A 12,650-nucleotide genomic window follows, 5' to 3' on the forward strand; every position below is an offset into this window, starting at 1 on the left:
TGCCAAGAAATGTTTTCTGTATCTGCATAGAAAAGAGCAGAAGAAGAACAAACGTGTAGATTACAGCAGGATTGAAAACATGAGAATATTGTTAGCTAATTGGTAGTAGCATTTATTAATATTTGTGAACAGTAGTTTATTTTATTTGCTTGTTTGTCTGTTTCTTTGTTTTAAGATAGGGTCTCTATTGTGGCTCTGGGTAGCCTAGAAGTGACTGTGGCTATTATCCAACCATAGGTGGCTAGCTGCCCACTTTTGCCTCTGGAGTACTGGGATTAATGGTGTTTACTACAGTACCTGGCCCAAGAATAATTCTTCATAGTAATTGTGCTTTAATATATTTTAAGAGATGTGTATTCAGTGTGTAGATACAAAAGAAGACTGAAGGGATGCCTGTTCATTTATTTTTACTTGTAGATATAACTTAGCCTGTCATCGTCTGGAAGCTCTTTTGCAGAGTATTGATCTTCCTCCTCTCAATAGTGCGAACAATGCACAATACTTTTTGCGAAAACCAGACAAAGCAGTTGAAGAGGACAGTAGAGTTTTTTCTGCTTATCAAGATTGTATTCAGCTACAGCTTCAACTAAACCTGGCTCACAATGCAGTACAGAGGCTCAAAGTAGCCATAGGTGCAAGTCGGAAGACGTTGAGTGAAACATCAGGTCCAGAAGACCTGATTCAGACGTCATCCACAGAGCAGTTACGCACCATTGTGAGATACTTACTGGACACACTGCTCAGCCTTCTGCACTCTTCCAATGGTTTGTATTTGGCTCAGTGACACTTAGAGACTTGGAATGGTTGAATATTTTTCTGCTGCATGTTTTGGGTACATAGAATTACTTTCTGGGTATTTTTTTTTTTTTAAATGAATGTGTTGTGCTGGGGATTGAATTGTTAGGTCTTCATGCTAGTTAAGTTCTCTTCACTGGTCTCTCTAGACATTTTTCGTTTGATATCCTGTTTAATGTACTTAAGAAATTTTTATAGGTTCACTCATTTATTTCTCCTTTATTGATTTTTTTTTTTATTCTTGTTGCCATGTCATGCATTGAATCTATGGCTTGGCATGTGGTAAATGGGTGCTTTCCTACTGAGTGCATCCTCATGCTTTTTATTCCAATTAATTTCTTTCTAAAGTTTTGCTTTATTTTTTGTCTTTTAGAGATAAGGCTTCTCCTTGTAACCCTGGCTTTCCTAGAACTCACCCTGTAGACCAGGGTAGCCTTGAACTCAGAGATCTGCCTACTTCTTATTCTAATGTATCTTAAATGAATTTTGATTTCTTAGGTTTGTTGAAAAACTATGCATCCGTATTTGAGTGAGAAAACATTAAGCATTGCATAAAAGTAGAATAGTTAATGTATTCTGACCTAATAAAGTAGTAGTGTATTCTAGCCATGAACTTCTTTGGATTGCTTATTTATGTTTCTAGCCCTTTTTTCAGATGTCTGATCTTTTTTTTTTTTTTTTTTTTTCCCATTTATACTTATTCCCATATTCACTTGTAAGGGAATTTGATAAACCTGACTACAGAAACAAGAAACACAGCGTATGTGCTATCTCTTCTTACTGCTAAATATTTTACAACTAATTTCTATATAAAAGCAGTAAATAAGTCACAAAATAAATAGAATATAATTGTTTACTGATTGCTGGGGAAAAATGTGAATGTAGGTGTACTGGTGTTGCTCTTAACACCATACATATACTTAGATAAGTCGTTTGTTTCTTTCTTGTAACAGGGCATTCTGTTCCTGCAGTTTTGCAGAGTACCTTTCACGCTCAGGCCTGTGAAGAGCTGTTTAAACACTTATGCATCAGTGGGACCCCAAAGATACGATTGCATACTGGCCTTCTCCTTGTTCAGCTGTGTGGTGGTGAGAGATGGTGGGGCCAGTTCCTTTCTAATGTTCTTCAGGAGCTGTATAATTCAGAACAGCTTCTCATCTTCCCACAAGATAGGTAGGTTGGAGATATCAGTGGTGTTTATTGTAAATGACTTTTACTTGTAGAGTCATTGTCAGTGTGAAGTTTTGTTTACATGGATAGTAAAATAAATGTAGATATAAAACAAAATAGGTCTTCTCATGGTTTGGCAAGTTCTAAATGAAGGACATGAGCTCTACTGTGTTCACCATTGGAGATTTTCTTTATCAATCTATGGGATTGTGTAGGTCTTGGTATGTAGTTTCTATAGGATCATGCTGTGCCTTGTGTATTAAATGTGATTTTTTTAGGCTCTGGTAGAGCTTGTTCTCTGCTAAGTGCTTGATTTCTTACGGGTAGCATTAGAGAAAATAACCAATAACTAGAATAGTAACTCACTTTACATCATTTCTCTTGATAGAAATCTTTCTTTCTAACTTATCAATAAATGGTTTTAAGAAGCAGGCATGCTTTGTAATTCCTATGCAAATGCGTTTCTTTAAAAGTGGAACAATTTAAATTGATTCTCACTGGTCATTTTCTTTGAATCTGTTTGCAGGGTCTTTATGTTACTCTCCTGCATTGGTCAGCGATCACTTAGTAACAGTGGAGTATTGGAAAGCTTACTTAATCTCTTAGATAATTTATTATCACCTCTTCAGCCAGAGTTAACCATGCAAAGAAGGACAGAAGGTATTATATAAAGTGACTGTCTTTAGTATTTATAGTTACTCTAAGTACTGTTTCTGTGAAATATTTTGGATGTTCTTTGATAGTCCTTGCAATACATTTTAATCATTTTGTGATACAGGCTTTAGAATGAATAGGTTTCTTGTGGTTGACTACCACAAGCAAGTTGTCTTTTCAACCCATCATTTGAATTATGAACTTAGATGGTTTGTTTTTTTTTAATCTATCTGTTCATCTATCTATCTGGAGGTTTTCTTGTTTGTTTTTGAGACACTGTCTTACTTTGTAGGCCTGCCTACCCTAAAACTTGCTATGTAGATCAGAATGGCCTTGAACTGAAGGGTTCTTCTTCTGCCTCTTGAGGGCTGGGATTGAAGTTGTACAATATCATGCCCAGATTTTTGTTTATTTTTGTTTTAATAGACAAGATTTTGTTATGTAGATTTTACTGGTCTGGAAATTTATTATACAGACCAGGCTGCTTTGAACATACAGAGATCCACCTACCTCTGTCTCCTGAATGGTGAACTTGAACATTTTTGTAATCTTTTAGCCTCCTCATATGTTTATTTATAAGCACACTTCCTTTTTGGCCAGTGGTAGGTTTCATTTGAGCATGAAATAAGCTATAGAGTATAATTGTTAGTATGAGGTATAAGGTGTGGTATACAATTTATTTTAGTTTCCTGTGTGCCCTATATCTTTTTTTGTGTCTTTTTTTTTTTTTAATGTAAAAGATTTAATTTATTTTATGTATAGGAGTACACTGTAGCTATCTTCAGACACACCAGAAGAGGGCATCTGATCCCATTATAGATGGTTGTGAGCCACCATGTGGTTGTTGGGAATTGAACTTGGGACCTCTGGAAGAGCACTCAGTGCTCTTAACTGCTGAGCCATCTCTCCAGCCCCTTGTATCATGTTCTTTATTACATTTAGTTTTCTACTCACTTTGTGTCATGAGTGTCTAATTTTAAGGTATATTGTAATATTTTGGTGTTGGTCATGATGCAGTGTGTTCTTGGTTTGTAAGATGGTTTCTCAGTTGTCCTTAGGACTCATGTTTACTTGACTCTCCCCTTCTCTTTTCTCTTTAGGAGTCCTGGATATTCCCATGATCAGTTGGGTTGTTATGCTGGTGTCCAGGTTACTGGATTATGTGGCCACTGTTGAAGATGAAGCAGCAGCTGCAAAGAAACCTTTGAATGGTAAAGACAGGGAAAGGTTTCTGACAGGTATCAGAAGTTTATAATAATGTGTTGGTGGGGATTTTCAGTGACTCCACGCTTGTTCCTGTTCTGGCTATTGACCCGGAGATAACCAGATGTATGTAATTTATGTAAAACATGAGTTAATTTTCTTTACGAATTTGCTGAAAAATAGAATTTATATTTGATGGACACACTTCTTTGTCTGGATATGAATTTTAGTCCATCAGTCCATCTATAGTTTTCACCCCTGCACCATTACTTTAATACTTTCAGAAGTAAGGTTATGGCAAGGGAATTTATGGAGGATTTAAACTTTTTATTTGTTTAGTTTTTATTTTAATGATTATATCTTAATTACATTTCTTTCTTCCTCTCCATTAAAAATTTATTTTAATGTAGTATGCCATTTTTTAAAATACACTATTCAGTTTAGTTCAGTTGTTTTCTTTAGCAACAATTATTTTTTGAGTTGGAGATTCTTAACATTATTAGTTTTTAGTAGGCTTGGAGCACAAAAGTTTACAAATGAAGGGAAATCAGACATCTAAAATGAAGTGAATTTTTGCATTCATTATAATCATCAATGATTTGAATATAAGATTTGAGGCAGCTGAATCTAACATGTCAATACAGCAAATAGAATCCATACAATTCTATATTTGATAAATTAATAGTTTTGGAAAGAGTACTCTCAGCTGTGGGGAATTTATTTTATGTTGGTGTTAAAAAAAAGTGTGCATCAATTCATTTCCTCAGGTTTAGGATAAAGGGATAAACATTGGCATTGAGTTAACTGTAACTACAGTTTTAAATTATATAGAATAAATTGTATTTGAAGTCTTAAATTTTATTTTTATTGTTTGATATTATCAAGGAGGAATGATGGGAAGACATTTTCAGGGTTTGACCATTTTGAACTACGATGATTAATGAATGTCAGAAATAGGAAAACATTTTAACGTTATTAATAAATCAATCAGAAGAGGCATTCTGTATGGAGGGGTATACTTTCAATTCCAGCTATTGGGCAACAGAAGCATTACATACTCTGTGTAAAGTTTAGCTAGAGCAGTATACATAGTGAGACCCTATCTCAAAATAACAGTGAAAAAGATCAGAGAAGAATGGTTTTAGGCCAGACTGAGGGATAGAACCATCCACAATAATGTGGATGTGTTCTAAACCCCAAGGGTAAATGTAGTTATGCAGCCTGCCTTTTGAACTATTAAACTCGTTTTGGCAGTCATTAACCTGAATAGCCTTTTTTGGTGCTTGTACAAAACCTTTTTAATATTATTACTGTCTTTGTTGTACAAAACCTTTTTATTCGTATTGTTGCTATCATTACTATTTCTTATATAGAACACATCAAAGTTAATATTGCTCAGAATGAATTTAGTGTTTCTAGTTGTTTTGGTTTTTTATTTATTTATTTATTTATTTATTTACATTCCAGCAGATGCTCCCCTCTCCAGGTTACCCCTCCCACAGTTGCTTATCCCCCTTGCCTCCGAGAGGGTACCCCTCCCTTCCCCCCTGCCCCCCCTCGGGCATTCCGCTTCTCTGGGGCCTCAGATCTCTTGAGTATTAGGTGCATCTTCTCCCACTGAGGCCAGACCCAGCAATCCTCTGTTATATATGTGCCCCGAACCTCGAACCAGCCCATGTGGTTGTTGAATCAGTCTCTAGGAACTCCCAGTTGTCCAGGTTAATTGTATGCTGGTTTTCCTATGGGATTGCCCTTCCCTTTAGCTCCTTCAATCCTTCCCCTAATTCTCTCACAGGGCTCCCTGATTTCAGTGCAATGGTTGGGTGTAAGTATCTGCATCTATCTCAGTCAGGTGCTAGTAGGACCTCTCAGAGGATAGCCATGCTAGGCTCCTGTCTGTAAGTACATCCATCATAGCGTCAGAAATAGTGTCCATGCCCCCCATCTCCACCCCCATGAGACAATCCCAAGTTGGGCAGATCACTCAACTACCTTTTCTTTAGTCTATTTTCCACTTTTTCCCTTCAGTTCTTTTAGACAGGAACAATTCTGGGTCAGAAATTTTGACTGTGGGTTGCTAACCTTGTCTTTCCACTTAGGGCCCTGTCTCTCTACTGGAGGTGGACTCTTTAAATTTCCTTCTCCCCAGTGTTGGGCATTTTGGCTAAGGTCACCCCCATTTTGAGTCCTGGGAGCTTCTCACCTCCCAGGTCTCTGTTACTTTCTAAGCCCCCCCATCTCCCATCCCCTGAGACTGCATATTTCCATTCATTCTCCTGGCCCCCTGGACTTCTCTCCTTTCCACCCCCCAGCACCTGATCTTGTTCCCCTTTTCCCCTCCGTTCCTTTCTCTTCAATACATGTTGCTAGTCTAACTGGCTGTCTGTATGTAGAAGAATGAAAATAGATCCATATTTATCACCTGGTGCAAAACTCACGTCTAAGTGGATCTAGGACCTCCACATAAAACCAGATACAGTGAATCTAATAGAAGAGAAAATGGAAAAGCACCTCAAACTCATTGACACTGGGGGAAATTTCCTCAACAGAATACCAGTGGCTCAGGCTTTAAGATCAAGAATTGATAAATGGGACCTCATGAAACTGAAAAGCATTTGTAAACAAAAGACACTGTTAATAGGACAAATCAGCAACCTACAGATTGGGAAAAATCCTTTACAACTTTTTATTCAACATTGGGCTAATATCCAGAATATATAAAGAACCCAAGAAGTTAACCTCTGAAAAACTAAATAACCCAATTAAAAATGGGTATTTTTTGTTTTTGTTTTTTTTTTTTTTGTTTGTTTTGTTTTTGAGATAGGACAGCTTCGGCTGTCCTAAAACTTGTTGTAGACCAGGCTACCCTGGAACTCAGAGATCTTCCTGCCTCTGCCTCCCAAGAGCTGAGACTAAAGGTGTAGGCCACTGCTGAGCTCAAAATGAATCTTAAGCTTTGTGACAAAGTGTCTGGAATGCTCAAGAAGAGATTGGATACAGAACTCTGTTGTCAGTCATTTGTTTAACCTTCAGAGAGCTGTCTTTAAAATGCTTTGTCTTGGTTGATATATTCTTGTGGTTTTTGTTGTATAGAAATTACTCCAAAGTCATATTTAAAAGAATTATTAATAAAAAGTTTTCTTTCCAGGTAACCAGTGGAGTTTTATTAACAATAACCTGCATACTCAGAGCTTAAATAGATCCTCCAAGGGAGGCAGTAGCCTCGATAGATTATATTCCAGAAAAATCAGAAAGCAGCTTGTTCATCATAAGCAGGTAATGGTCTGTAACTTTGTTTTAGTTTTGAGTCTGTCATTTGGTATCATTTCTTGACCTTAGACGGGAATTTAGCAAGCTGCCTCGGTTGTTGGTTTACTACTTTGGTGACTGTATTTGTAAAATGGCAAACATTTACTTCACTTAGTTTTGATGTTCTTCAAACTGCTTGGTTTCCTGTTCCTTTTGTTAAAGAATTGTTCTTGCTTAAAGGGTTTGTTGGTTTTGTTTTCCTTGTCCATGTTGCCATTTATCATGGGTTTTGGTGTTTTAGTTTTGTCCAAATCCAATAATACTTATTCTTAAATTTCTCATGGCCTTGAGTTGACCTTTAGATGAAGTTATTTGTCATCTGCCCTTCTAACTTTTAGATTTTAATATCTTGAATATTAGATAGTATTGAATTTAAGTTTGTGGAGCAACCTGCACTCATTTTCTCATCCAGGATATTTGGATGTGCTGAGTAAATTTTGTTTCTTTCTTTTTTTTTTTTTTTTTTTTAATTTTTTAAATTTCTAAGTACATATTTTTAGTCTTTTGCTTGTTTTTCTGATGTTAGTACATCATTTTCTCAAAGAAGTCTACCATGGTTCCTAAGTTGGAGTAGCATGTCTATGCAAGGGTTTCCCCAGTATTCACATTCTTTGTTTTATTCATTTCTTCTGTCCTTTTATTATAGGTAGTGTTGTATTTTATTGCCTTTAGGTCTGTGTAGTTTATTGTGTTTAATGATTAAGTAAAATATTGGTAGGGAGCTATACAGTATGTTTCATTTTATGTCTAGCCTCTTCAGAGTTGTATTCTTGGGCTTAATATGTCAAATATATCAGTACTTTGCTTTGTAGATTTTACTTATTTTTACTTTTTATGTATATGAGTGTTTTGCCTGAATAATGAGCGTCTGATAATTGAGGAAGCCAGAGAGGGTATCAGGTCTCTTGGCACTGGAATTACAGATTGTTGCTCATTGTTGCGTGGGTGATGGGAACCGACCCCATGTCCTTTGCAAGATCAGCAAAATGCTGAGCTATTTTTCTAGCCACAGTAATCTACTTTTTTATTCAGAGGATTATTTATTTGAAGTATAAATTCTGAGAGAAATATAATAATTATGTTTTTGTTCTTAACATTGGTATTTTTAAGATTAAGTTGTTTATTTATATTTTAAGCAACTTAACCTACTAAAGGCAAAACAGAAGGCTTTGGTGGAACAGATGGAAAAAGAAAAAATACAGAGTAACAAAGGCTCATCATATAAACTGCTAGTAGAGCAAGCAAAACTGAAGCAGGCAACCTCCAAGGTAAGATCTACCCCTTGCAATGTAATCCTAGGTTTTTAATAATGATTGGGAAACTAAATAACATGTTGATCTTAAAAACATTCAAAATCAGAGCATTCAGCTTTATTGAAGGAAATGTAGTGTGGACTTACTGCCTAGTATGTAACCCTCAGAGTGGATTCTGCATAAGTAAATTAGAGATCAAGTAGTTCCTATGCAGTTTTACTGATTGATCATTTGACATTGATGGTTCTATCTTATTTTCATGGTATAATAAAATACATTATAAATATGATCTTATCCTTTTAAAGAAAAATAATAAGTAAGTACTTATCATTTCTTTTTTCCCTAGTTATATTATGCAAACATTTAGATTTGGCATTAAAACTTTTTTGTATTGAGCTGTGCATATGACTCAAACACTGTCACATCTGAATTAAGTTTCAGTGATTTTTTTATTTTAAATAAATATTTTTTCTCATTGTGGTGTTTGCTCATAAGCTCCACATTAAATAGGTTGAGGCAGATGGATTACAAGAAGCAAGACTATTGTCTCAAAATAGAGAAACAGTAAACATCCATTAAATTTGTATTCGTATTCGATATTTACATACGACCTAAGTAACATTGAATCTTAACTTCTAAATTTTCTGTTTCTATAAAGCATATACTTTTCTAGATATTGAAATAATTTGAATCAATGTCTTGGTAAGATTTGTTTTAAATATTAGATTTTATCTGTTTTATGGCCTGTATGCAATTCTTTTGTATATCATATACTTTAAATAGGAGATAGCTTATGCTAGTCAATATAGACAACTTTTAATCGTTAGCTAGGTGTGAAGATGCCTGTAACCTGAGCATCTGCAAGATAAGACAGAAAGGTTATTGGTTCAGGCTCACAAACAAAACCCCCTCCCCTTTTTTTCTTGGAAGCTTATGGTCTATATGACAGTTTTGTGCATTAGAAGTTCTATGTTGGATATTTTCATATTACAAAAGTATATACTGAGAAGTTTCTGTTAAGTAAACATTCCTCTAAATCATGTATATTTCTGTATGCAGCACTTTAAGGACTTGATCCGCCTGCGCCGCACAGCAGAGTGGTCTCGTTCTAACTTAGACACTGAAGTTACAACAACAAAAGAAAGCCCTGAGATAGAGCCTCTTCCATTCACTCTGGCCCATGACCGCTGTATTTCAGTAGTGCAAAAGCTTGTCCTGTTTCTCCTCTCCATGGATTTCACATGCCATGCAGACCTCTTACTGTTTGTCTGCAAGGTAAGTAAGCTGCAATTCAGTTTTTGATTGACATGACTAATAGAAAGAGTTGTTTTAGTTTTTCTCTTTTATGTTCATTTTCCTTGTCTTATTATGCCTTGAAAGGTTTAAAAATGTACTTTTCACTTAGTTCCTGAGAAAATCAGATGCAATTTTTTATTTGGTTAATATTTGAGGCTTCGAAATGTAGATAATTTGGGTGTGCCTATTTTTAATTTCTATGAATTCACATAGGAAGTATATAAACATAAGTGAATTACTAATCACAAACAGAAATATACATGATTTGAATGCCATGAATTTTTTCCTGCAGCATACTCATTGTGTATTTGTAAATATTTGCCCAAATTTAAAACGAGTCACAAAATCTGTACCTGGTGCCTCACTCCTTTAATTTCAATAGTCAACATGGTAGAGGCAGGCCAGCCTCATCTACAGAGCAAGTTCCAGGACAGCTAGAGTTACACAGAGAAACCCTGATTGAAAATAAATAAACAAACAAACAAACCAATCTTGATATAATATTTAATGTGCAAGGTTTCATTGTGTGTATTTTGTTTTAAGTAATTTATAGAAAAATTAAACATCTGCTTTGAAAACTGTCGTGTCAGTCAGTGTTTCTATTACTATTTTTTAATTTAACTGGTATTTTAAGCACATGATTTCATAATGTGTTTCAGGTTCTTGCACGTATTGCAAATGCAACCAGGCCAACTATTCATCTATGTGAGATTGTGAATGAGCCACAGCTAGAAAGACTGTTGCTGCTTCTGGTTGGAACTGACTTCAATAGAGGAGACATCTCTTGGGGTGGTGCCTGGGCTCAGTATTCTTTAACCTGTATGCTGCAGGACATTCTAGCAGGTTTGTCAGGATTTTTTCTTATGGTTTGTCAGAATTAGCTTGTTATTGCTCAAGTAATACTGAAAGGGAAATGTAAGAGAGTTCCTAAATGCATAAATGTTGCAGTAGCAACCATTTCAAGTACTCTTTGTTGACAATTGGAACAGTGGTTTTAGAAAGTTACTGGATGACTAGAGTGCACAGGTAGGGAAGCCTTGTTTGTGATTAGTAAGCAGTATGCTGCTTACTGGTTCTTCGGTGACCTTAGAAAACAATTAGCTTCTTCACCTGTTACCTATGGGTAATAAAAACATATAAACTATTAAAATGGTTAGGACCATCTTGTCCAACACAGGAGAATTGTTGGCTCCAGTGGCCGCAGAAGCAATGGAAGAAGGCACAGTGAGCGATGATGTCGGTGCAACAGCTGGCGACTCTGACGACTCCCTCCCGCAATCTTCCGTTCAGCTGCTGGAGACCATAGATGAACCTTTGACACATGACATAGCAGGTGACTTATAAAGTCATATTTAAAATAGCTCTCACTTCTGTCTTTTAAGTGAAAATGGGTTTTCAGTTGCAGAAGAATGTTCATGACTTACAAAATTGAGTTTTGTGTTTTTCTGTTTTCTTTTAAAATAGGACTTTTTAAAAAATATCTTTTGCTATTATTTCATAGTATACTAAGCATTTTAACTTAGTGTAGTTTATGTATTGCTTTCATTTTATAGCACTGTAAGTATTTTCATATATTATCTTAATTTCTTTTCTGTTGCGGAAAACACAATCCCCAGAACTTAGGAACTTAGGAAGGAATTGGGACAGAAGAGTCAGCTCACACAGTGGCTCACAACAACAAACTGCAGGGATCTGACACCCTCCTCTTATTTATATAGGGACCAGGCTTGCACAGGCTATGTATATGTAGAGAAAGCACTCATAAAATGTCTAAAATTGAACAGAGTTCATAAATTGACACTTCTTTCTTTACGGGGGAAGTCATAGTGAGGAGCTTGTTGAACCAATCACATCTGTAATCTGAAAGCAGGGGTGGATGAATTCTTGTGCCCAGCTCACTTTATCTTTTTTTCAGTCCAGAGTCTCAGTACAGTGAATGGTACCACCAGGAGTAGGTAGGCCTTCACATTTCAGTTATACCAATTAAAAAAATCTCCCACAGGAATGCCCAGAGGCTAGACTTCCAGATAATTCCAGATCTCAAGTTGACAGATGGGATTAACCATCACTTACATGTTGAAGCGTTGAAAGCTCTTGTTCTTTAATATCCAAATATTGTGATATATATATATATATATATATATATATATATATAATTATATATATATAATATATATAATTATATTTATATATATAATTATATATAATTATAATTATAATATAATATATTATATATATAATATAATATATATATAATCTGTTTTTGTTAATTTGCATGTACAGACTTTTTTATAATCCTTACTTTTTTTTATTTAATATTGAAAACACACACACACACACCATTCTATAATCACTTACAATTGTTTTAGTTATAGTCTCCCTCATTCTTCATTTGAAAAGACTTTGTTTGCAGACAGTTCCTATTTGCAGCCAAGAAGCTTGTATCCTCGCCTTTGTCATTAGTGTACTCCTTAGCTCCTCATACTTTAGTGTGCTAGATTAACATGCATCTCTGCCTCCAGCAACGAACAAATGACATACTGGTTTTTATACACATACAGAAGCTAGTAAAGGCTTTTGTCAGCTGCGCATTCTATACATGGGCATTTAGTTAAAAGAAAGGATGAAAAAATAATCACTGCAAGTTAAAAAATTGGTAACATCTGGGAGCAAGATAACTTTTTGTATAGTAAATATTTTATAAGTAAATAGTCTCACAACCTAATTCTCTTTGGCTTTAGCTTAAGTTCTTGATACTACTGTGATTATGGTTGAAATACTTTAAAGAGAATTACATAATAAGTTTGACAAAATATTAATCCATTTTAGTTAAACTAATGATTATTGACTAGTAAGATTTATCTCACTTTAAGAAGAGCTGATAACTCACTATCTGATATTGCATTGAAGTTTTCATAGTGTTATCAAATGATGTTTGCATGCTGGTTAATTCTTAAATATGTATATTTA

The 12,650-nt window shown here is 35.2% G+C and overlaps 1 protein-coding gene across 13 annotated transcripts in view; it reads left to right on the top strand.

Moving 5' to 3' along the window:
• Birc6 (baculoviral IAP repeat containing 6) overlaps positions 1-12,650 on the top strand; it is a 174,909-nt gene that overhangs the window by 81,295 nt on the left and 80,964 nt on the right. For 8 of the 13 annotated variants that reach the window (XR_013113310.1, XR_013113309.1, XM_076942275.1 and 5 more), the window contains 9 exons: positions 418-764; positions 1,749-1,968; positions 2,492-2,625; positions 3,720-3,857; positions 6,971-7,098; positions 8,268-8,399; positions 9,444-9,659; positions 10,340-10,523; positions 10,858-11,013. Coding sequence is in view for 11 of the 13 variants with exons in the window: in XM_076942275.1 (XP_076798390.1) it covers positions 418-764; positions 1,749-1,968; positions 2,492-2,625; positions 3,720-3,857; positions 6,971-7,098; positions 8,268-8,399; positions 9,444-9,659; positions 10,340-10,523; positions 10,858-11,013 (1,655 nt within the window). In the remaining 2 variants the exon portion in view is untranslated. The remainder of the gene's footprint in view (positions 1-417; positions 765-1,748; positions 1,969-2,491; positions 2,626-3,719; positions 3,858-6,970; positions 7,099-8,267; positions 8,400-9,443; positions 9,660-10,339; positions 10,524-10,857; positions 11,014-12,650) is intronic. The other 5 variants (XM_076942279.1, XM_076942281.1, XM_034513905.2 and 2 more) reach the window with 3 other exon arrangements.

This window comes from Arvicanthis niloticus, chromosome 11 (assembly GCF_011762505.2).
Source record: "Arvicanthis niloticus isolate mArvNil1 chromosome 11, mArvNil1.pat.X, whole genome shotgun sequence".
In the NCBI taxonomy this organism is placed as follows: domain Eukaryota; kingdom Metazoa; phylum Chordata; class Mammalia; order Rodentia; family Muridae; genus Arvicanthis; species Arvicanthis niloticus.